This window comes from Prionailurus viverrinus, chromosome A3 (genome assembly GCF_022837055.1).
Source record: "Prionailurus viverrinus isolate Anna chromosome A3, UM_Priviv_1.0, whole genome shotgun sequence".
In the NCBI taxonomy this organism is placed as follows: Eukaryota; Metazoa; Chordata; class Mammalia; order Carnivora; family Felidae; genus Prionailurus; species Prionailurus viverrinus.
The window spans coordinates 101,944,925-101,969,620 of NC_062563.1; the positions used below are offsets into that span (position 1 = coordinate 101,944,925).

The window sequence follows — 24,696 nt, forward strand, 5'->3', positions numbered from 1 at the left end:
GGCCTAGATACGGTGTCACCACCCTATGCCCCTTCCCTACTTTGTTGCTCTGCGTGGCATTTTCCATGACCTAACACGGGGCTTCCAGATATTGTTAAAAAGCTGATTCTGAATCACTGGTCTGGAATGGGGCCTGAGATTCTGCATTTCTACCGACGGCCCAGGTGATGCTGGCATTGCTTGGACCCAGACTACACGTTGAGTAGTAAGGATCTAAATGCAATTTAACTTTTTGAAATTTGATTCATTTTCTATCCCCAACACTCAAATATAAGTTCCTTACCCTCTCGAAGTGTGCGGGGCATAAAGTAGATGTTTCATAAATACTGCTGAATGAATACACAAGCCAAGGAAGGCCCGGACACTTTATCGCCAATGTGCGGGTCCCACTGATGCAAGAAGTCCCACCTGCCTCGGCCGGGCCTCCCCGCCCCCTCCTCCAGTTCACACCTCAGCCGTCCTCCCTCTCAACTAGCGCCACATGCCACCCGCATGTTTGGCTCACCTCTTACCTGGAACGCATTAGCTTACTGAGAGCAATTTCCACAAACGGATGGAACCCTCATCTCGAGCTTCCAAGTCTTTGAGGTCGTGGTAAGTAGAAGTCCTGTGGGCCCACAGAGAGCAGAGGCCTCTGGCTAGACTCTCGAGGGGAAGTAAGGAGTCTCGGGCGGGGTGCAAGTTTCACTCTGAGCTCCAGGAGAAGTCCAACATTCTCACTGCTCAGCCTTCTCAGCCAGGCCCCTGGGAGCCAGGGAAGCAGCAAGCCACGCCCCTTCCCTAGTCTCCGGCTTTTGAGTTTTAGACCTCATCGTCCTACAGAGCCAGGCTCTCCCATCACAGTTTTTAAGGCGATTCAGGAACACTTAAGCCACCTTGGAATGCAATCTGTCTCTAACCTAATCGACATCATCATATCCTGTTTCGAGTCTATTTTGAAAAAAATTTTAAATAAAATACGCCACTCTTAAATTGCAAAATAAACACATATGCAGAAAGTATGCACAAAACAAAAATATAAGGCACAATGATTTATTACAAAGGAAATGTCCAGCCAACTACATTCAGGTCAGTGAACAGAATGCCGCTCACACCTCAGAAGTTTGGCTCCTTTTCCTCCTCATCCCAACTGTGGGGCCCTACCTTGGCTTCTGTGGTAATCTCGTCCTTGTATAGCTTATCACTTAAGTAGACATCTCAAAACATGATAGTTCAGTTTTCGTGTTTGAACTTTACCTAAGCGGAATCATACGGCATACTTTAGTTCAACACACTTCTGAATTTCACTACAATGTGTTCCTTTTCATGGTTGTGTGGTATTCCATTCTATTCAAAAATATATATAATCACAGATCATTTATCCATTCATGGGCTTATGCATGTTTCTAGCCTAGGGCCATTTTAAACACCACTGTCATGAATATTCATATATACATCTTCTGAAGCCCACAAGTCTGCATTTCTAGAGGCTGTTTGCCTCACAGTGGAATTTCTGTGTTAACATGGCATTGTATACTCAGCTTTAGCAAACACAACAACACCAAATATTTTTTGAAAGAGGTTTTACCAATTGAACTCCTCCCCCAGAAGTGTTTGGGTGCTTCTGATTCTTTCTAATGCTTGGAATTAAATTCTGTATCTAATTATAATAATTAAAGTGAAATTCAGAATAAATGAAAACAAACCACAAAACAAAAACAGGCATTTCCCTGTTTCCAGTGATACTGAGTACCTTTCCTAGTATCTCCTGGCTTTGGGGGGTTGCTCTCTTGTGAGAGAGTACGCGCGCACAATTTGGGGAGGGGCAGAGAGAGGGAGACAGAATCTCAAGCAGGCCCCACGCTGTCAACGCAAAGCCCCTTGTGGGGTTTGAACTCACAAACTGTGAGATCATGACATAGCCAAAATCAAGAGTCAGTTGGACGCTTAACTGACTGAGCCATCAAGACACCCCAAGAGAGAGAGGATCTGAAGCCGTCTCCACCACACGCAGCATTGAGTCCAACACGGGGTGCTCACTCCCACAACCCCGGGATCATGACCTAAGCTGAAATCAAGAGTCAGCTACTTAACTGACTGAGCCACCTAGATGGCCCACTCTCTTGCGAAGTTCTGGTTGAGGTCTCTTGAACATTTTTCTGGTGCATAGTTTGCATTTTTTCTATATTCTGCAGATGAGTCCTTTGCTGGTTCTTCTCTCTCTTTTTTTAATGTTTACTTATTTTTGAGAGAGAGAGAAACAGAACTCGAGCAGGGAAGGAGGAGAGAGAGAGGGAGACACAGAATCCGAAGCAGGCTCCAGGCCCCAGCTGTTAGCACAGAGCCCTATGCAGGGCTCAAACCCATGAACCGTAAGATCATGACCTGAACTGAAGTCAGGTGCTTAACTGACTGAACCACCCAGGCGCCCCTCCTTTGCTGGTTCTCTGGGTGTGAGATCTCCACTCTTTGCCTTACATTTTCATCCTCTTGGTGGCATCTCTTGACAGACAGCTCATGATAAAGTGTGAAATTTCATGGTGCGTGGCTCCTTTCTCCCCATCTGGAGGGAAATCTTCCAGACCATCCGGTCCAATGTCCTCTTTTTATGCCTAGAAACAACCCGCTACCCCTTTCCTATCAGACCAAGACTATCATCTTACTTTTCAAGGACTCCAGCACCTTCTGTGCCCTCACATTCTCTGCATATTCTATGAGGCCTTCTGAGCCCTTCAACCTTACTTTTCAAAGCTCTCACGAGACCTTCTGTGCCCTCATATTCTCAGCATATTCCCTCATACATGCTGAGGTGACTTCCTCCTTTCCTTCAAAGTCTATAGTAAAACTGTTTCCTCACTCTTGGCCCCTCCAGGAAGACCCTAGATTCTCTGAAGTCCAGCCAGTACCCATCTGCCAGCTACCCTCACCCACCACACTTTCTCCTGCAATCTATTGCAGCTCCCTAAAGGGCTGGCATTCAAACCTCAAATCTGGGAGGAGACAGGCCTGGGCTCCAGGGTAACCCTGGACAAATTACTTTGAGTGGTTGTGGGGATGAGATGTACAAGAATGTCAAATGTCTGTTGTGAGTCAGAGCCCAGTCAGCATCAGACTGTTATTAGGGTCTCTGGTCTCCAGGCAATCCACGATACATTTGGATAGCCACACTGCCTATGAGAATTGTCCTTTTCTTTGGTTTGTTTCTTGTCCATGGAAGTCTATACTTTATGCTCCTGGAAGAGCCAGCCGAGTCCCCGAGTGCCCTTGCATCCATCGTTTCCAGGGCAGATAGCCTGGGGGCAGGTGGCAGGGAAAGCCTAGAGTGCACCCTCTTTCCTCCATGATTAGTGCTGCGGCCCAGGGTATGCACCTTCATACCTCCATCTCAGCTGCCAGCTCTCTCACATGCTTTCCTCTGGCATTCTGGGTATAAGGACTGCCTACAAAGTACTAAAGCAGTGTGCTCAGCCTGAGGACTGCCCCATTCCAGCCTGCGGAGGTTGTTTGTTTTTATTATGCTGAGTATTTTATGGCGTGTCAGGCACTTCACATATATCTTCTCATTTAATCTTCGGAAGAGCCCTGCAAGGGTACTGGTCTCATCGCCATATTACCGATGAGAGAACTGAGACCCAGAGAGATTAAGAAACTCACCTAAAATCACACAGTATATAAGTTAGTTTTTGCTGCATCACAAACCGCCCAACAGCTCATGATTTCAAACAGCAAGAAGTTTTCTCACAATTTTGTGAGCTGGCTGGCCTGGCTCAGTGGGGGTTGGATGACCCAGGTGCCTTGTGTGTGGGGAAGAGGAGGAGTCAGTTCAATGTCAGCTGAGTGATGGAGACATGGCCACGAGGCTCTCATTATTCAGCAGGGCTTGTACCCAGTGGCTGAGTTCCAAAAGTAGCAGGAGTAGCAAGCACAGGCACTTTTCCAAATCCAGCTTGCATCATATTTGTTATTCTCCCGTTGGCCAGGCCAAGTCCCACGGCCAAGCTCAGCAGTACGGGAACGGACTACCTAAGGGGTGGTACAGGGAGGAAGAATTATCGCTGCCATTTGCCCCAACAGAGAATGTGCCATACATAGCTTGTAAGTGTACAACTGGAGTTCAAAACCAAGTATGTCAGATCTGAAAGTTCAAAACTGTCTTGGGAGTTATTGCCCAGGGTCAGAACGCTGCATGCATTGCCTAAATAAGTCAGCCACCTTTTGCATGCACACCTGCAACTGTTTTGCAAATGCACATACATGTTGCCATTAAGAAACACAAGTTACACATCACTAAACATAGCTTTAAGCGTCTGTTCTGCTTCACTGATTGTTTTCTTCCTTAGAGACTCCAAGTGTATTTGAGTCTCCTTTGCTTATCTTTTATCCTTAATCACCTTTTTTGCAGGTCTTTTGTATTTTTTTCCTTACTCTTGTTGCCTTATCCTCATTATTCTCCTTTCTATGCTTTATTTCCTTTTTCTATATTGTCTATGCTCGCTTCAGCCCTGTTTGAAGTGTTAGGTCAGAGTTTTCATCTGCTTAGTGTCTGAATTCTTCTGGTGTCTTCTTGTCAAAATATGTGCGGTTCATTTTTTCTCTTGTAATACCTTATGCGTGGCTAGATCACTTTCTCCTCTTTTCCAAGATTGAAATGAAATGTATTAACCTTGACTACTGGAAGGTTCCTTTCTGAGAAAGGAATGACCTAGGGTACCTTTCACAGCTTCACAGCTCAGGGCTCCCTCTTTTGTTATTGTGAAGGGTACAAAATACTACTTCTCTGCCTTTCAGGGCTAAGGCTCGTTTCAGAAAAATCTACTCTATTTTCTATTGGCCTACAGGTCTTACCTGCCAAGGCGAGAACCTTAGTTGCTGTATTTTGCTATTACAGCAGTTTCTGGGTTTTGTTTCATCTGGGACCTTTTCCTGCTCCCTGTTTGAACATTCTCTTCTCCTTACTCCTAGTGTTACTTCCCAGCTCAGTTTGGTTTCTCAACCCAGCAGATTTTTTTGTTTTGTTTCATTTTGAGGCAGGGTTTTGTCCTTCTGAAGGAAATGTTTGCTGGGTATTTCTGAAATCCTCAGGGCTTAGATGGCCATAACAGTCATAGGTTGCTGGGTGCCTCTGGTGCCTGTTTTGCACTCACCAATTCAGAACCCATGATGATTTCTTCCAGTTCTGCAGCTCTTTGCAGACTTACTTGTCCTGTTTAGTGCAAGGATAAACGATGTTTTGGGATAGGATGGCCGTCAACGAAGATGCAGAGAAGTGGACAATAGGAGAGATTATGTGATGGTATAACCAGGGGGAATTACTGATGGGCCTGATGTAGGAGAGGAAAGGTTGAGCAATGGAGTTGGTGTTGTTATTCACAGAGATGGGGAAGAGTGGACGGTGAAGAGGCGGGAAGGAACGCCTGATGATGAGGGAAGCGAGTACTCTTTTGGGTTTCCAAGTGGAAATATCAACAAGTGCAGTTGGCTATGAATCTAGAACTCAGGGAGAAGATGTAGCCTAGAAATAGAAATTTAGAGGTATCTTAGATAATTTGTGTTGCTATAACAAATTACCATAGACTAGGTGGCTGATATAGCTCTGGCCTCTTCTTATAAAGGCACTAATCCCATTCCTAAGGGCTCTACCCTCATGATCTAATTCCCTCCCAAAGACCTCACCTCCACACACCATTACACTGGGGATTAGATTTCAACATATGAATTTGGTGGGTGGGGAACACGTAGTCTACAACATCGATATACAGGTACATTTAAAGCCATGGGCCTGGATCAGATCACTTAGGATGTGTGATTACAGAGTGATGGTCTAGAGCTGGTCCCTGATGCACTATACATGATGATGCATTTCGAGGTAGGTGGAGAAAGAACCAGTAAAGAAGCCCATGAGGAGGAGGAGCTAGGAGGTAAGGAAAATCAGGCAAATGCAGTGCTATGAAGGCTGAGGGAGGGGCATTTCAAGGAAGAGGGGCTGACCAGGTGGAAGCTGGTGAGAGGCTGAACTGAATACAAATAAAAAATATCCATTGGATTTGACAACACGGAGGTCATTGGAGATTTTGACAAGAACAGTTTCAGGGAAGTGGTAGGGACAGAAACTAGATGGAAGAGATGGAGGAGAGAATGAGAGGTGAGAAAGTGTAGACAGCTGGCATAGACAAGTTCTTTTGTGGAAGAGAAAGGAGGTAGCTGAAAGACGATATGGGGGTCAAGGGAGTTGTTACTGTTTTTTGTAGAGGGGAAACAGAAGCATGTTTGCATTCTAATGGAATAATCCAGTAAAGGTGGAGAGACTCATGGTGCAGGAGAGATGAAGACCTTGAGGAGGTGAAAGGGTGTAGGATCCAGTGCATGAGGGGAGAGATTGGTCTTTACTAAGAGCAGGGACACCTTAACTGTAACAGGAGGGAAGACAGAGAACAGACTACCTGAGGGAAGTTTATCAGTCTGGTGGTACCACAATGAGTTATAATCCCCTCTGAAGACTTCTCACTGGAGTGTGAGGTGAGGTCATCAGCTGAGAAAGGAGGCCTTATGGGAGGCACTAGGAAGGGAAAGTTTTGAGGGAAGAGAATATAAAAGTGGTGTCTTTGAGAGTGGGAAACTTACTATGGAAACTCAATGGATTGGAGGTTTGTGGTCATTAGTTTAAAATAAAATGGGTCATCTACCCTCTCTTCCTTCCTCTTCCCCTTCTTTCCTTCTTTGCTACTTGGGGCCTAGGCAGGTAGGAGGCTAGGCAGGGTGGTGATCCAGAGAAAGGCCAGGGCTGAGTAAGGCAGCAGCCCAGCAAGGGTAGGGAGACTGGTTACATGCAAGAGGATGGCTGTGTGTGTGTGGGGAATATATGGAGTGATTTATATGATACATATATATCTCTCATATAACATATATATGTGTATATATATATATATATATATACACACACACACCTATAAATATTTATATGTATTTTAGCATATAAGCTAAAATCACCTTTAGCAAAATAATTCTAAAGTTAATATTAAAATAGACATGTAAGACATGTAAGCCCAGCATTGTGGAAAGCAAAAAGAGTTTTCATATCACAGAATCTTGCTATCCAAGGCATTTTAGGGGCCAATCTTTCTAGTCATATTTGATAACGAGGAAAATGAAGTTAAGTGACTCCCCCAAAGTCACATAACAACTTGATGGCATAGCTGAGACTTGGATTCTGGGACTCAGTTTCCCAGGCCATAATTTTTTTCTACATAAAAAAGGGAATTATCAATTTCAACTATTTGGAAAAATTATGGTCATTAATAGATTTCTATCCTAAAAAGTGGATTGAAATATGAATAAGCAAGGTAGAGAATTTTTACAACTGTAAAGTGTGACCCACCCAAAAGATCTTCCTCGCAAGTATAACTACTCCATTATTTCTCTTCCAAAAGAAAATCATCACTGAATGGGAACATATAATTGACACAGAACGACAAAATGCAGAAATTAGAACACTTTATTATAAATATTTCCAGAATATAAACTGATTTTATATCAAGACTCTTTGAAACTTTTAAAACTATATGTAACCTTAGCTTATTATTATTATAATGTATTTCATTTTCCACTTTGCAATCTAGAAAATACACTGCAAGTTAGGTCTAACAAAGGAAAAAAAAAATCAGTCTAAATTGTGTCAAAGAGAAAACTAATGAATATAAAAATATCCCACCCCAAACTAAAACAAACCTAATCAAGAAATAGATTCTGCAAAGCCCGTTAATACTTCAATTTAAAATAAGTGACCTCCCAAGGGAAAAATACTTTACTATCATAGCATTTTGATGAGTAAAAGCAGTGCCACTCTCATTAAGGAAAATTACATCGTATAGAAGAAAAATGTAGGGATGCTTTCAGGAAATGAGGAAAAGTAATTTCCGTGCTGGAGAGTAACCACATTAAATACTTTCGGTTCACTCGGCCTGTTGTTAGAAATTAAAGTACCTGTTCACATGAAAAAATCGATATGAACATGGACATCATAAAACCAAGCTCCTCAACTATTTTTTCAATTTAACCTCAGGAGAACCAACTCAGGATCTTCAAAATCCAAGGATAGACTGGTCCCAAAGCATTTCCTCCTCTGTCCTCTCTTTACCTTGTTCCTTTTTCTCTTTTCTACGCTTACGTTCCTCTTTCTTAGAGGCCACATCTCGGCCTTTTTTCTCCTTTCGATTCTTAAGCTTTTCTGTACTGACCCTGACTGTTTCCATTTGTGTTAGATTTCTTTGGAAGTTCTTGTGTTTGTCTAAATCTATTTCCTCACAACCTTTTTTCCTCCTATGCTTGGGCCGCTCCTCCTCTACTTTTTCTCTGGCTTCCTCTGGGTGCCTTTTCCCCTGCTGATGTATCTGTTTATGACTGGCTTGATGGGCGCTGGCACTGTTTTCTGAGGAGAGACGCTTGTAAACTCCAGATTCCACACTGTATGGGCGACAGTTATACGCCTGCTGACTAAGGTTCAGGGGTCCTGGTTTTTCTGAGAAACAGTCCCTGGTGAACTGGCAGTAGCTCAGAGAGTCTAGTCTTAGCCTGCTGTCATGAGCTGGTAGCCACTGAGGTAACCGGTTTTCCACCTTTGGTGAAATAGGGCATGATCTCGGGTAGGTCTGGACAGTCTCAGATGAGAGTCTGTGATCAAACATTCTATGCCTCGGTCTGTAATCAACCTCTTCTTTGTACCCACAAGTTTCCAAACAGTCCTCTCTCATCTTTCTGAAACAAGTCTTTGGCTCTAAGCCTCTGGCTTTCTGCACTTTGATATAATCTTCAAGTTCATCTTGAAAAGAGTCATATGTCTTCTTTGAATGCTTCATTAGGTTGACAACAAGGGGTTCTCTGTAGAGAAGATGGGAGAAAATTCTTCTTACTAGATTATTGTATTCTGAATATTTCCTTTGCTCTTGAAGAGAGCTTCAAAAAACAAAACAAAGAAGCCCAGACAAATTAAAACCTAATTCAGCAAAGAAGTTAAATATCATGACATTATACACCAAAATGGTACATTAGGATAGTCAAATATCTCCCAGGCCACTCACAAGTAGGTTTATCATTCTCAGAAGTGGGATGAAGAGGGCAGAGAGCAGATGACATATAGGGTTCTGTTGTATGGCTAAAAATGTAAGGCATATAGGGATGTGTGGTTAAGGGCCACACATCCCTGATAGGTGGCTGATAGTTTTCATAGTTTTCCTAAAGTTCTGACTAATCAGTTTCTTGTATATTGTTTTTTAAGAGAAGTAATAGAACCATAGAGAAGTAATTTTTAAAATCTTCAGTTTACTCAAACAAAATAAAATAAATACGCCTACTTACCTGACTAGAGTACCATAAGACTTAATAATAAAAGGATGTTTATAAAATGGTTTGGGAATGCTGGAAATTGGAAATTCTGCTACGAGATGAAACTACTGTTTTGTATAGGGCATGAGGGAAGATGAGGGAACAGAGTTCTGTATCTTCTGTCCAGGGCTTGGATTTCATTCCATTACTTCTGATTGGTAAAAAAAGCATTCTAGAATGTCTTCTGGTTTGTCCTCTATTAAAGTACTGGTGGGAGGGTTAAGGGAGGAATGGAGGTGAAAGCGGAGAGGGGGTCAGACTGATGCAGAGAAAAGTTTTAGAAGAAATTTAAAGTAGAGACACTAATTTTTTGTTGGCTTGTTTGATTCTTTTGGTGGGGGCAGCACTATTTCTGATTTCTTTCCCCTATCTCAAATCCTGCATTAAGTACAAATGTAGCAGAAAACATCCTTACTACAAGATCATGTCCTATGTAGTTTTGATGATATACTTTGTCTCTAAAAATTAGGAGGTGGCATACCCACGGAGAACAGAATGTTCTTCCCTTTAACAGAAAGAAAGAAGCATGACATAGCACTCCAGAGTCACTAATGATCAGCTACGTTTTCTGGAAATTTTAGATCAAAAAATAAAGTCTAAATGAAGTCTAATTTGGTGAATCAGAAAATTTAGCTCCTATTCAACTTAAATAGTACAAAAATTCTCACGAGAATAACGCAACAAATATTTGATTATAGGCAAAAGATTTGAACAGACAATTCAGAAAGGAATATATACAAAGGGCCAATGAACACATGAAAAAATATCAACAGTCATCAGGTCAATGTCAATTAAAACCACAATGCAATTCCACCACGCACTCACTAGAATGACTGGGATAAAAAGAATGACACCCGCAGTGTAGTTGGTGAGGATACGGAACAACTAGAATTCTCACACACTGCTGGTCAGGGATAGAAAATGGTACAACCACTAGCAAACAGTTTGCTGGCTTCTGAGGAAGTTAAACATACACCTACTGTACAATCTAGTTATTCCATCCCTCAGTATGTCCCCCCAAAGAAAAGGAAATATATGTCCTTACAAAGAATGATACATGAATATTTATGGTAATTTTATTTGTAATAGCCCCAGAAAGGAAAAAACAGAAATGATGATCAACAGGTGAATGGAACTATCAATAGTGGTACATCCATATAGTGAAATACTATCAGTGGTAACAAGGGAAGAATTATTGGTTATTGATAGAGTCAACAATATCGATGCATCTCAAAATAATTATGCTGAGAGAAGCCTGACAAAAGAGTACATAACATATGATTCCGTCTGTAGAAAACTCTAGAAAATGCAAACTAATGTACAGTAACAGTGTTTGCTTGGGGATGAGACAGGAAGGGATGGGAGGGATGATTATAAAAGGCACATTATGGAGTCTGGATATGTTTACTATATTGATCATTTGATGGTATACACATATATCTGTCAAAACTCAAATTTTGTATTTTAAATATGTACAGTTTATTGTATGTTAACTATATCTCAATAAAGCTGCTTTTACAAAGTCACTAGCAAGATGAAAAAGATGGTGATAACTGTTGAAGCTGGATGCTGGTATATGAGGGTTCGTTATACCATTTTGTCCACTTTTATGTTTAGAAATTGATACTTCATGCCCACAAGGATGGCTATAATAAAAAAGACAGGTGAGATTCAGTATTGGCAAGGATGTGGAAAAATGGGTCATTTCATTCATTGCTTGTGGGGATGTAAAATGTGCAGCTATTTTGAAAAATAGTTTGGACTTCTGGCCCCACGCACACAGGTCTGAGCCTGCCTAGAGCCAGGTAGACCATCACCATGAAGTTCAACCCTTTTGTGACCTCGGACCACAGCAAAAACCCCAAATGCCACTTCAGTGCTCCCTTGCACATGCGCAGGAAGATCATGTCTTCCCCACTCTCCAAGGATTGGTGGCAGAAGTACAAGGTCTGCTCCATGCCCATCCACACAGATGATGAGGTTCAGGAGGTTCAGGAACACTATAAAGGTCAGCAATCAGCAAGGTAGTCCAGGTGTTTAGAAAGAAACAGGTCATCTACATTGAACAGGTTCAATGTGAGAAGGTAATGCCACAACTGTCCATGCACGCATTTACCCAAACAAGGTAGTTATCAGCAGGATAAAACAGGAAAAGATCAGGAATAAATTCCTTTTTTTTTTTTTTAAAGACTTTGTTTCTTTTTTTGTTTTAAAGTTTATTTACTTAGAGACAGAGACAGAGAGAGGGAGCAGAGGAGGGGCAGAAAGAGAGAGAGGGAGAGAGAGAATCCCAAGCCCTGATGCAGGGCTCGAACCCATGAACCGTAAGATCATGACCTGAGCTGAAGTCAAGAGTCAGAGTCAGATTCTTAACCAACTGAGCCACCCAGGCACTCTTGATCAGAAAAAAAATCTTGAATGCAAAGCCAAATCTCAACAAGTTGGAAAAGAGAAAGGCAAATATAAGGAAGAACTTATTGAGAAAATGTAGGAATGAGTATAAACTGTTAAGCAACCATAGTTTAACTGCAGATTTTTAGCTTGGTATATACTTCTTTGAAACTTTTCAAGATGTCTCTTGAACGTTTCATTTCCTTCCTGTTTTGTTATTGGCATGTGGCTCTGTAAATCAACTTTTGCTGTTTTAATAATTTTATGAATAACCATTGGAAATGTTTCCTAATTAAAAAGAAAAAAAAGAAAAACAGTATGGCAATGCCTCAAAATGTTAACAGTGTTACTGTATGACCCATCAGTTTCACTCCTAAGTATATGCCCAAGAGAACTGAAAACCTATGGTTACACAAAAACTTGCACACAAATGTTCACAGTAGCAATATTCATAACTGCTAAAAAGCAGAAACGAGTCAATGTCCATTAACTGATGAATGGATAAATAAAATGTGGTATATTCATACAATGGAATATTATTCAGCAGTAAAAAGGAATGAAGTACTAATATGTGGTACAACATGGATAAATCCCGAAGGCATGCTAAATGAAAGAAGCCAGTCCCCAAAGCCCACATATCATGCAGAAATCAATGAAGAGGTGAATGGAAACTTACCTTTATCAGGCTGGGAACTTGGTGAAGAAATCTGATCATATTCCCCCATTAATTGCTTCAGTTTTCTAGCATGGACTTTCCCCAAATGGTGAGACCGTGCAACAACCAGGAAGCTAAAAAACATGATGCAGAGATCCCAAAATCTATTTTTGTCTAATATTCCACTCCCAGTCATCTGAAACCAAGTACAATCTTGTTACAAAGATTAAATAGTTCAAAGTTTAGACTCATACCACCAACATAGATCCAGTATCTGAAAATTCACAAATCCATATCCTTTTTTATCATTTTACTTCCTATAAACCTGAAAGTTAGGCTAACTTTTTGAGCATATATTTTACTCCGGGAAAATAAATAATATTTTGTTTCACAACACAGTGACCCCAAATGTCTACCTCTAAATTTGAAAATAGCTTTCATGATTTTTAACACATTTAGTCTGAACTAAAAGTTTAAGGACAGAGTTGTGTTTGTATTCAAATCAAAGTATCAGCTTCAGTAGAAATTATCCTATGATTCAGAAGATCTTTATTTTCAACCTCCCTCATAATATGAAATCCTTTGCAATTCAAACTATATCACTACTTCCCATATACCTTTTACAAAGAGTATGTGTAAAAGCTCAATATTTATTCATTCAATGTGGTATCTATGAATAAAATAAAGGGAGGGAAGATTGAAGATCATATTAAACATTTAAGGTAATATTTTCAATCTGTAACTAGATATCACTTCACATACCATCTCAAATCTTAATTTCCTGAGTGCTTGCAAGACTATCTACTAACTTTTTGCTAATTAGAATGAAATTTCAGTATGAAAACATTTAGTAAGGCTCTACTATTTAATGTGGTAGTATATTCTTATTTAGTCCAGAATATATTCTGAAAGGGAAGTTACTGGGTCACCAGTAGGAGTCTGGACTTTATGGAAATGATCTGCATTGAAAGGCTGGGAGAAGATATCTGGCCTTGGCATTTTTGTGTTTTATAGCAGACAATTTCAAGAAATAGTCTATTTTAAGATAGTTACTGATTCTAGCTGTATCTCAGGTCATCTGGGAATCACAGAGAGGAACCACAAACCATCTTTACCTGTGGTGGGCAACAGTCCTCTATAGTTGTACAAAAATGATCACAAGCAAGTCTCCCTAAACAAGGCTCAGATAAGCCACTCAAAGCTATAGTCATATTCACATATTAACTTCCAGAACTTTTGCTCAAAGTGTTCCTCACCTCAATAAATAATCTACACCAAACTTACCACATGTATACTATCTAAAGTTTCTAACAGTTGAAATGTATTTTTATTGAAATTTACTAGTTTATAGTCAAATTATGGGAAGAGCCTAAATGTCCATCAACTGATGAATGGATAATACTACTCGGCAATGAGAAAGAATGAAATATGGCCTCTTGTAGCAACGTGCATGGAACCGGGAAGTGTTATGCTAAGTGAAATAAGTCATACAGAGAAAGACAGATACCATGTTTTCACTCTTATGTGGATCCTGAGAAACTTAACAGAAGACCATGGGGGAGGGGAAGGGAAAAAAAAAAAAGTTTGAGAGGGAGGGAGGCAAACCATAAGAGACTCTTAAAAACTGAGAACAAACTGAGGGTTGATGGGAGGTGGGAGGGAGGGGAAAGTGGGTGATGGGCATTGAGGAGGGCACCTGTTGGGATGAGCACTGGGTGTTGTATGGAAACAAATTTGACAATACATTTCATATATATATATAAAGAAATTTACTAGTTTATAAATATGATACCAATCATAGAACGTCAAAATTGTACTTCCTATGCAGCCACTTAGGTGAATATGAATTGGAACCACATGTACTGTCATGGAGAAAAGTCCATGATATATTAACGGGAAAAAACAAGATGTGGAACTCTATCTATCTACCTACCTGAGTACCTATCTGTTGATCAATCTGAAATCCAATTTTGGTATAAAAACACAACACAGAACCAAAAAATAAATATATTCACATGTATTTATTGTAAGGAAGGAGTTAAAGGAGCTGGGCTGCAATCCATTCACTTCCTTTCTGAGGGTGGGGGGAGAGGGAAGAGGGCAGGTGACTTCTGGACCTCTGAGAAAAGAGACCAATGATACTGGCTAAAAGAATAGGAACTTATCTTTGAAATGCCCTTAAGCAAGATGTTCCTGGCTAAGGATGATCTACAGCAAATAAATTCAGGACCAATGAGGCATAGCTCTATGAAGAATGTCGCATAAGCAAGGGTATATAAAATGATTCATAATTTAAATACCCACACTGTGTGAGGTGATCCTTACTTAGAAACCTCATCTATCTATTATTTTGGGTTAGAGATGCAGGTCTGAGGAGCCATCTTTCATGTCCTAGAGATCTTTGCTTCTTTAGAGTTGCTTGATTGCCTGTATCCTTGAAATACTTAGAAAGCCTTGATACTAGGTAATATTACTGATTTGTGTTAGTGTGATTTGACAGTCTGATCTTGTATATCTCAATACCCATAGAAAAAAAAATCTGAAAAGATATACACTTAATGGGGCTTGGGATATGAGTTTAGGAAAGGAGTAAGAGACAATATTTAACATTCTGCTCTCTGCATATGTCTGTACTGTTTTAATTTGTGCAAAAAAAATTACTTTGTAATTAAAAACTCCATAAAAATTGAATTTAAAGGTTCTACAGGTTAATTTTCAGAACAAGTGTATAGATTAAAAAGGTTTGGCTCAAAATATTGAGTTCAAGAACTGTAAATGATAAACTTTTTAGAAAGGATGATGAATATTTAAAAATGTTTCTCTAATATATATAGTATCTCTCTGAATTATTTCTGAGTCGTTTTAATGTATGTAATTTACTTATGACTCTAAAATTAAAATGAAAAGCAAGCCATAAAGTAGGAGAAAATATTCCCATCTCATATATCAGACAAAGGACTTGTATCTAGAATATATATATAACTCTTATGACTCAGTAAGATAAACACAAATTAAAATGGATGGGCAAAAGATTTTAACAGACACCTCAAAGAGTGTATGTGTGTGTGTGTGTGTGTGTGTGTGTGTATGGCTAAGTAAATGCGAATTAAAACCACAATGAGATACTACTACACTATCACTGGAAATGATTAAAATTAAAAGGACTAAAAATACCAAATGTGGGTAAGGATGTTGAACAACTGTAATTCTCATACGTTACTAGTTAGAATTTAAAATGGTACAACTTTACAAAGCTGTTTGATAATTTCTTTAAACATTCAACATCTATCATATGACCCAGCCACTTCACTTGTATTTGCTCAAGAGAAACAAAAACATATATCCATGCAAAGCCCTGTACATGAATGTTCATAGCAGCTTTATTTGTAATAGCCCCCAACTAAAACAACCCTAATGTCTGTCAATAGGTTAATGGATAAACAAAACCTCGTATATCAATATAGAATTATTCAGCAACAAAAAAGAAACAAAATAGCAATATATACACAACACGGATGAATCTCAAAATCATCATGCTTAGTGCAAGATATAAGAGTACCTACTTGTATGATTCCCTATTTGCAAAAAGTTCTGGAAATATAAACTAATCTATAGTGATAGAAAGCAGATTAGTGGTTGCTGGGGACAGGAGTAGAGGGAGGGATGGATTGTAAAGAGGCATGAGCAAACTCTGGGTGTTGATGGAAATATCTGGCATTTTATTTATGATGGTTGCTGAGTATATACCTGACAAAAACACATTGCCTTGTGTACTTTAAATATGTGTGTATTTTAAGTAAAGTATATCTCAATAAAGTGTACTAGAAGAGCTTAAAGATCTATTAACAGATGTTTTTGGAAAGTGAAATAATTTTACCTTAATTTGTTAAACTGGACTTTTAAATGTTGGTTTTTTTCCCCCAGAAAGATTATCCACCAGGCCAATTCAACTATGCAGAACTACTGCCCATCATATTGTGTCACTTATCTCGTTGCTCTTATGAGCCAGACATAGGGACTCTGGAGCCAGTTATTAGCTGTGTAAGCTTGGTTAAATTTCTCACCCTCTCTGTGCCTTAAGTCCCTCATCTCTAAAATAGGGATATAACATATACTTCAAAGAGCTGTTGTGAGCCTTAAGGAAATTAATATGCATAAAATGCTTAGAACAGTATATGGTACATAGCAAGTACTGAATGAATGAGCTTTTATTGTTACTCAGGATTTCATCCATTTTACTGACCTAGTGAAATGTTCTCCCAGCCAACTTTTCTCGTAACTACAGAAAGCCAAATAAAGGAAAGGTTATGTGTAAACAGAGCAAGAGTGCCTGACAGGAGTACCTAATTTTTTGTATTTCAAGATAACTCATGTTTTAGAGGATCTTTTTAGTACTTATTTTTTGAAATGTTTATTTTTGAGAGAGAGAGCAAGTGGGGAAGGGCAGAGAAAGAGGGAGGGAGAGAAGCCTAGGCAGGCTCCACGCTGTCAGTGCAGAGCCCAATGCGGGGCTCAAACTCACTAAATGTGAGATCATGACCTGAGCTGAAATCACAAGTTGGACACTTAATCGACTGACTTCAGCTCATGATCTCACAGTTGGTGGGTTCCAGCCCCACACTGGGTTTTTCGCTGACAGTATAGAACCTGCTTGGGATTCTCTCTCTCTCTCTCTCTCTCTCCCCCTCCCCTGATCACACTCTCTCAAAAATAAACATGAAAGAAAGAAAGAAAGAAAGAAAGAAAGAAAGAAAGGGAAAGAAAGAAATGAAACGAAATGGAAATGAAATGGAAATGAAATGAAATGAAATGAAATGAAATGAAAACTGGGGGCTCCTGGGTGGCTCAGTTGGTTAAGCGTCTGACTTTGGCTTAGGCCTTGATCTTGTAAGTTCAAGCCCCGCATCCATCTCTCTACTGTCAGTGTGAAGCCCACTTGTGATCCTCTGTCCCCCTTTCTCTGCCCCTCTCTTGCTCTCACTCTTTCAAAAATAAACATTAAAAAAAGAAAGAAAGCTGAAAGTTAGACTTGATCATTATTGTGTCTTCTGGCTGCTCTATTTTGAACCAATTCTTTGAAGATTTCAGTTTATATCCTGTGTTAATTGGTGCCATGTCTACTTTAATACCCAAAAGAGTATGGAATATCAAGCAGAAACCTCTAAGGATACTAGCTAATTTTACTACTTACAGGCTGGTATTAGGTCCCAAGCAAGAAATAGCTTGTCTTGACTGAAACGTATCTGGAGTATTATTTTAGATTTACCTTCTAATATTTTTTGGAAAAAATCTAGCAAAATTCTGAAAACTTTTCTATTTCTAGAAATAGATCTCATGTCCTGATCTGGTCATCAGATCCAGCCCTGTGTTGGGCTCCAAGCTGAGCAGGGAGTCAGCTTGGGATTCTTTCTCTTGCCCTCTCTCTCTGCCCCTCCACTGCTCTTGCAAGCACGTGTACTCTCTCTCAAAAATAAATATTAAAAAAATATATTAAAAAATGGAAATTGCAAAGCCTGAGCTTTTGCATTGTATAAAATGTTTTTAGTAAGTCTCAGTTCTGATGAATAAATCAACTGAATTTAAGTGAAAAATCTATTTAAAAAATTTCATGCCCCACCGCACATCATTTCTGTTGTGACACGGCACTTAAACATTATACAGCATCTTTTTTTTTTTTTAATTTTTTTTTCAACGTTTATTTATTTTTGGGACAGAGAGAGACAGAGCATGAACGGGGGAGGGGCAGAGAGAGAGGGAGACACAGAATCAGAAACAGGCTCCAGGCTCTGAGCCATCAGCCCAGAGCCTGACGCGGGGCTCAAACTCAGGGACCGCGAGATTGTGACCTGGCTGAAGTCGGACGCCTAACCGACTGCGCCACCCAGACGCCCCTATACAGCATCTTTAAGAAAATGTGTATTAAGTATCTCTGAAGAAAAAATGAGCAAAATTAGGATGTTAATTTGGTTAGTTTTAGCTCAGTTCTTTCCCTTTAATAAATACACCCCCAAAATGGTATGGTCTTATACTTTGTTTTTTTTTTTTTTTTTTTTTTTAAATTTTTTTTTTTTCAACATTTATTTATTTTTGGGACAGAGAGAGATAGAGCATGAACGGGGGAGGGGCAGAGAGAGAGGGAGACACAGAATCGGAAACAGGCTCCAGGCTCTGAGCCATCAGCCCAGAGCCTGACGCGGGGCTCGAACTCACGGGCCGCGAGATCGTGACCTGGCTGAAGTCGGCCGCTTAACTGACTGCGCCACCCAGGCGCCCCTATACTTTGTTTTTAAAGTTTATTTATTTTGAGAGAGAGAGAGAGAGAGAGAGAGAGAGAGAGAGAGAGAGAGAACGTGAGTGGGGAAGAGAGAGAGAATCCCAAGGAGGCTCCACATTGTTTGCTCAGGGCCCAATGTAGGGCCCAAACTCACCAACTGTGAGATCATGACCTGAACTGAAATCAAGAGTCAGATGCTTAACCGACAACTGAGCCATCCAGGGGCCTTACAGTCTAATACTTTTAAATTTAACTCAGTCAGAAGTATTAGGAGACGTTTTATATTTCCCCATTATTTGCATTTTTCTCTCAGCCATGTTATGTAGCATTCTCTGTATTCCATTAAAGCTATCTAAAAGTATTTTGTTTTTTGATGCAGTAGTAAACAGTATTTTTAAAAATCTGAACTTACTGTTTGTTGCTAATATTGAGAAATACAATTGATTTTGTATATGGAGCTAATATTTTGCCCCCTTGCTAAATTTATTCTAGTAGCCTTTTCTGAGGTTCCTTGGCATTTCCTACATAGATGATCATATCATCTGCAAATAGAGAGGGTTATTTCTCTCCAATCTGAACATCTTTTGTTTTTCTTGTCTGACTGTACTGGCTAGGACCGCCAGTACAATACTGAACAGAAGTGGTGAGAGTGTATAGCCTCCCCTCATTCCTGCTCTTGAGTTTTGCAATCTTTTAGCATCATTATAATCTCTGGAAAGGCTAAGCAGAGCATAGCATTACATTTTAGAAGACTAGGTAACTGACTGTTATCTTTGCTATCTTTTGTAACTATTTGCTATCTTTTCAGGTTTTTTTTTATTTTTTACCTATATAAGTATTTTTTAGAGATCTTAATTGTGCTAGACATGCAACCCTGTAGCTGTCAGCCTCATAAATACTCCTAGCTATGTTGGTTATTAACCTTGTCTTTTCAGGAAAGTAGATTAGTATCTGATTTAGGAGTTTGCCAAGCTCTAGCTATTTCACACTAACACAACAATCACAAAAATAACTAAGGGTTTACTATTATGGCAAATTTCCAATGATAAAATACAAAAGAATTAACAAAATCATTAATTGGGAGTACTACACATTTAATATAGTTACACATTTAATATAAAATTTGTGTCTTTATTTAAACTAAGTCTTTGAACATCAATAATTGTAAGTACTCTGTGGCTAGCTAGCTCAAGGATCATGCTTGTGAAGTTAGTTTTACTTGGACTCAAGGCAGACATCCAACATCAGAATGCCAGCAGAGGCATTCCATTCCTTTCAAAGGATTAGTAAATGTGAATGTGAATGGGTCTGTAAGAAGTGGGGGAAAGCCCCAATGCTTTCACATAGATGCCCTAACATATATGTGATGAATATAGTAGGGGAAATCTTTTTAGCCATTTTAACATGCTTAGTCACTATTTTCACACACTGACATCTAATAAAGTCAGCAGATCTGCAACTAACAAATAATCATCAGTGTCTCTCCAGAGATCTTCCTCCCCAACCATTCTACCCATCTGTCAACACTAGATTTACAACATAACGTGCCCTGGTGTGCATGTAGCAAATATGTCTTGGACAGAGCACAGCTTTATACAAAACAATGAACTACTCCTGATTATCCCAGGAGTCCTGGCTAATCTACATTTAAGACTACATTTTCTCTAATGTGTTCATCCTGCTATTTCTTACCAATTTTAGAAGTTGTCAATTAACCTGTTTCCTCCCCACTCCATGGAGAATTTGACTGCCTCACACTACTATCCCACATTTCCTCTGCAGCCATTTCAGACTAAGAGATAGAAGTTGTGTGTCAGGAAGAAGAAAGCAATCATGCCAGCTCTGGAGCACTCACCATTAATGTAATTTGAGAGATAAATAAACTTTTATTGTGTTTAAAAGAACATAAAACCCCCAAACTGCATTTTGTTTTGTTTTTTCTTTTTCTAATTTCACAAAAAAACATTAACTACTAAGCTCTTTAAAAGGGCTGTGCCTAATTCATCAGTATATCCTTGGGACTGAGCAGAGTACCTGATACATACCAGGAGCTCAAAGAGTGTCTTCTGAATAATACAACAATGGCTATTAGCTAGATTTTTCTGTCATTTGACCCAAATCTCTGCTTACTATCATGAAAACAAAGGAAAACATTTTTAGGTAATGCTATGTAAATGGGTTACTGATTCAATAAGGAGTCAAAAATGTCCTTCATTCTAAAACCAAGTTCATTTAATTTCTTGAAAAGAAGCAAATAAGCTGGAATTGATTTTTGTGGTTTTGTTTTTACTAATCCTTCAGGAATATGATTACTTAAAAAATTTTTTTAACTGTCAAAAATACTTGAGAAACCAAAAAACATTTTTTGAGAAACCTCACTGAATGAATTAGAGTGTCCTGGAAAACGTTATGACAACTTCACCATAAATTCTATATATATGTCTTTTCATAGAAGTCTGGTTATGCGGTATTTCTTTGGGTTTTTGTGAGTTTAATTTCTCAATTTCCTATTTGTAATCTGACACTTTCTACATATTCTCTGCTTGCCAATATTTAATCCTTACTGACATCTGTTCATTATCAAGCCCATACAAAGGAGCTCCTCTCAGTGTTACAGCTATAGGTGAAAATGGTTTAGCAGATGTTCTTCAAATCAGTTTGAATGGTCCTATCAGGATCTTGACAGTGACTAGGATTTTAGTAACTGGAAGCACAATAATTCTTTCATACATTTAAGGTAAATCTCCTAACCAAGTCTTTTAAGGAAAAAAAAAAAATGCTGGGTCAGTAACAAGCAACATTTTCCCCCCTCTTGTTTATGTACTGTCTTACCTGGCAATTATTTAAGGCTTTTACAAATATCTCAAGTAAAAATATATGACCTCTACTAGTGTTTTAAATAGTATAATATGCCACATATTTACTATTTGTTAGGTAGCAGTTAACTGAACAGTTAATGAAGGATATTTACCCAAAATAATGTCACAAGAGGTAATTTTTAGGTAGCGAATTATATTTTGTTTTTCATATCCTCATGAATAGTCTCAATCTTAACTCAGAGATTTCATCACTCTTTGAATGCCACCTGACGGCCATTATAGGTCGAGGTTTCGTGTTTTATGAACTACTTACTCTTCCAGTACACAGCCAGCCCATGGAAATATCAATACCGAACTGTAAAGCCAGTTAACAATTTTAAGGACCTGAGTTTGGTTGGTGCAGAGGTCCTCAACCTCGACACTACTGACATTTTGGGTAGGAGAATCCTTTGTTGGGGTGGGTGTGGGACTGCCCTGTGCATTTTATTTCTATCAAATAGATGCCAGGTAGCACCTGTGCTCACCCCGTCCTTCCTTGCCCAGTGGTGGAAACCAAAAATGTCTGCCAAATGTCCTGTGGGGTAGGGGTGCAAAATAATCCCTGGCTGAGAACCACTCAATTGGGCTAATCCCATTCCCTCACCCCACAGATGACAAAACTCAAAACGGAAGTTTGGGACTTCGAAAGTTTGAAAAAAAAAGTTTGGGACTTACTCAAGTCATACAACTAGTGGACAAACTAGCACTAGAACCTAGTACTAGTCAAGATTCCTATTCCAGTATTCTCATTATACCACCTTGAAGTCATATAGAAAGGTTACTGCTAGCATTGTGTGAACTGACATTGTACAAAGTCTTAAGAAATTGCACATATTTAAAGTCATCACACACACGAAAAACAAAAAATGCCATCTGGCAAAAAACTTGTTTTTCCATGAGAAGCTGTTTCCAAATCTTCCTGTGATCTGGCTGAGAGCCAAACTGAATTGTATAAACTATAAACCGTATAAAAATTATAAACTGTATTACAAATTACATAATCTATAAACTGCTCAGGCTTACTTGTTGGTGAGAGGCAATAAGTCGGGTATGAAAACTAAATCCAGAGTTTATTTTTGACCTCAGAACAATGATAACTGACCTAGGCTGACTCAAGACGTTAAATCTAGTCTTCCGAAGGTTGCCTTCATTCAGAGATTTACTAGAACATCATTTGGTTGCAATGACTTCCTCATTCCATTTTTAGTGCATGGAATTTATATAAAGTGCTTATAAAAATGTTTTAAGAAACGTATACTTTTTCTTTTTTTTACTTTGCCATTCCACCAAAGTGAAATATGTAAAAGATTATGGAATAGCACAGAAAAATAGAATATATCACGAAAAAGGGTAAAAACAAAATTATTTTCATGAGGTTATTATATTGATGCCTCTCCAGAAAAAAGGAATCTAAATGATTCTACAATATTTTGGCTTCCACTGTCTTTTCCCTCTGGGGACAAAAAGCAACATAAGTCAACACGATAAGTACTAAAAATGATGAGACTGAAGATGGTGAAATGTTTTACTGAGACCTGCAACGCGATCAAGCTCCACCATCTAAAATCCTTTCCTAAACTGCCTTACAGTCTTACCTCGTAGTTTGGGACAAATAGGGTGTTCACAGGCATATAGTACTTGTAGGAACTTAAACATCTGTTAGATCGAGATGATGAAGAAATAGCTTTTTGTGTTAGGGGAAATGTGTTGGTGAGAACTGTGAAAACTTGGGCAGAAACACTCCTTCCAAACTCCTGCAGGGAGACTTGACCAAATTTTAACTTGGCCTCTAGCAGCTTAAGGCTGAATCCCAGCGATGACCCAGCCCCCTTTGGAGCTCCTGCAAGAAAAACCTCAGGGCTGTCAAAAAGAAATCTGTTTTTAGAGCCAACACCTGATAACAGGTCCCCATCTCTCTTTTTAAGAGTACTTACTGAATTTGGATTGTGAATCCTTCCTGTCTCTGAGAAGGATGTGTCCCTCCTACAACTCAGGAGTGTCCTTCTCAAAGACCTGAAAGCCATTCCATTGAAGTGTAATCATCAGGAAGGAGACGCCTAGGTCTCCCAGTGGCTGTGGGAGGACAGAATCCTAAGGTCCCTCCCTACTTGCCAGCAGCCAGCCACAGCTGGCCTAACAACATCCCCTTTGTAATTCCTCACTTCCTTGACTCTTCTGGAACCCCCACCTCTCCTCCAGTCCCTCATTTTCCCTTTGAAACTCCCAGTCACCTCTGCGCAAATGCAAATGGAGCTCAGCTCTTTCCCCTACAGTCGGGAGTGTCTGGATAAATTCCGTTTTTCACCGCTCTCACTACTGTCCACTTTGCTACCTTTGACACTGATCTGTAGATCCCTATTGAACTCAGGCCACTATCAAAATAGGCCTATAAATCTCAGAAGCTTGCTTTATAGGGTGTTATCCTCAAAAAGCCCCGGAAAACTCTCCAAAGGGACCTCTCAACGCCCTCGCCCCTCCGCTCTTCCCCCAGGGCCCGGACAGTTTTAAGCTCCGGAGCTACTTCCTGCGGTGGGCAGAGTCCTAACTCCACTTCGGCCCAAGTGTCTACTTCCCCGGATGTTCAAGTTCACCCCGCCGAGGTTTCCTCGCTTCCACGTCTCAGGCCGTTTCTCTCCTTATCCTCGGACCTGCCTCATCCATCCTCCTTCCCTTTCCCTGCCACTCCTGTCAAGACTTCTCCCTGGACATCTCTCTGCCCCCTCAATCCTCAGCTTCCTGAGCTTGCTGGGGTGTCCCTCTCCCCTCCACGCTCCACCGGGGGGCCGTGGCGCCCCTTTCCCCGGGCGGCGGGTGGTGAGGAGGGCGGACGGACTCCGGCCCCGACCCGGTCGGCCATGGCGCACGCTAGGGGCGCGCCCAGCCTTCACTGGGCCGCGGAGGGAGCTGAGGGGCTGAAGACCGGGCCGCCCCCGCCGCCGGGGCGGGAACTCACCTTCTCTGAGGCAGGGGCGGGCGTCTACAACTACTGTCCCCCTCCCCGCCAACGCCGCCGGCCGGGGGATAGGCCGGGGTGGAGGTGGCGGAGAGGCAGGGACAGGCGCTGCCGCCACCGCCGCCTCCGCCGCCGAGCAGGCGGGGTGAGAGGAGGAGGCGGAGACCAGGCTTCCTGAGGGGAAGTCTCCGCCACCACCGGCGGCTTA

General features: G+C 40.3%; 1 protein-coding gene across 4 annotated transcripts; it reads right to left on the reverse strand.

The window, feature by feature from the left end:
* Positions 1–7,470: 7,470 nt before the first annotated feature.
* Positions 7,471–24,660, reverse strand: KRCC1 (lysine rich coiled-coil 1). 4 transcript variants are annotated; one of them, XM_047853688.1, is made up of 3 exons: positions 24,489–24,660; positions 12,425–12,537; positions 7,471–8,928 (listed from the first exon to the last, which is right to left on the reverse strand). In XM_047853688.1, exon 3 carries the CDS (start codon positions 8,829–8,831, stop codon positions 8,058–8,060), a length of 774 nt encoding a protein of 257 aa, XP_047709644.1. In that variant the 5' UTR covers positions 8,832–8,928; positions 12,425–12,537; positions 24,489–24,660; the 3' UTR covers positions 7,471–8,057. The 4 variants fall into 4 exon arrangements, with proteins under 4 accessions (XP_047709644.1, XP_047709645.1, XP_047709646.1 ...); XM_047853689.1 differs by having other exon boundaries at positions 7,471–8,853; positions 24,489–24,659; XM_047853690.1 differs by lacking the exon at positions 24,489–24,660 and adding an exon at positions 23,470–23,640.
* Positions 24,661–24,696: the final 36 nt, after the last annotated feature.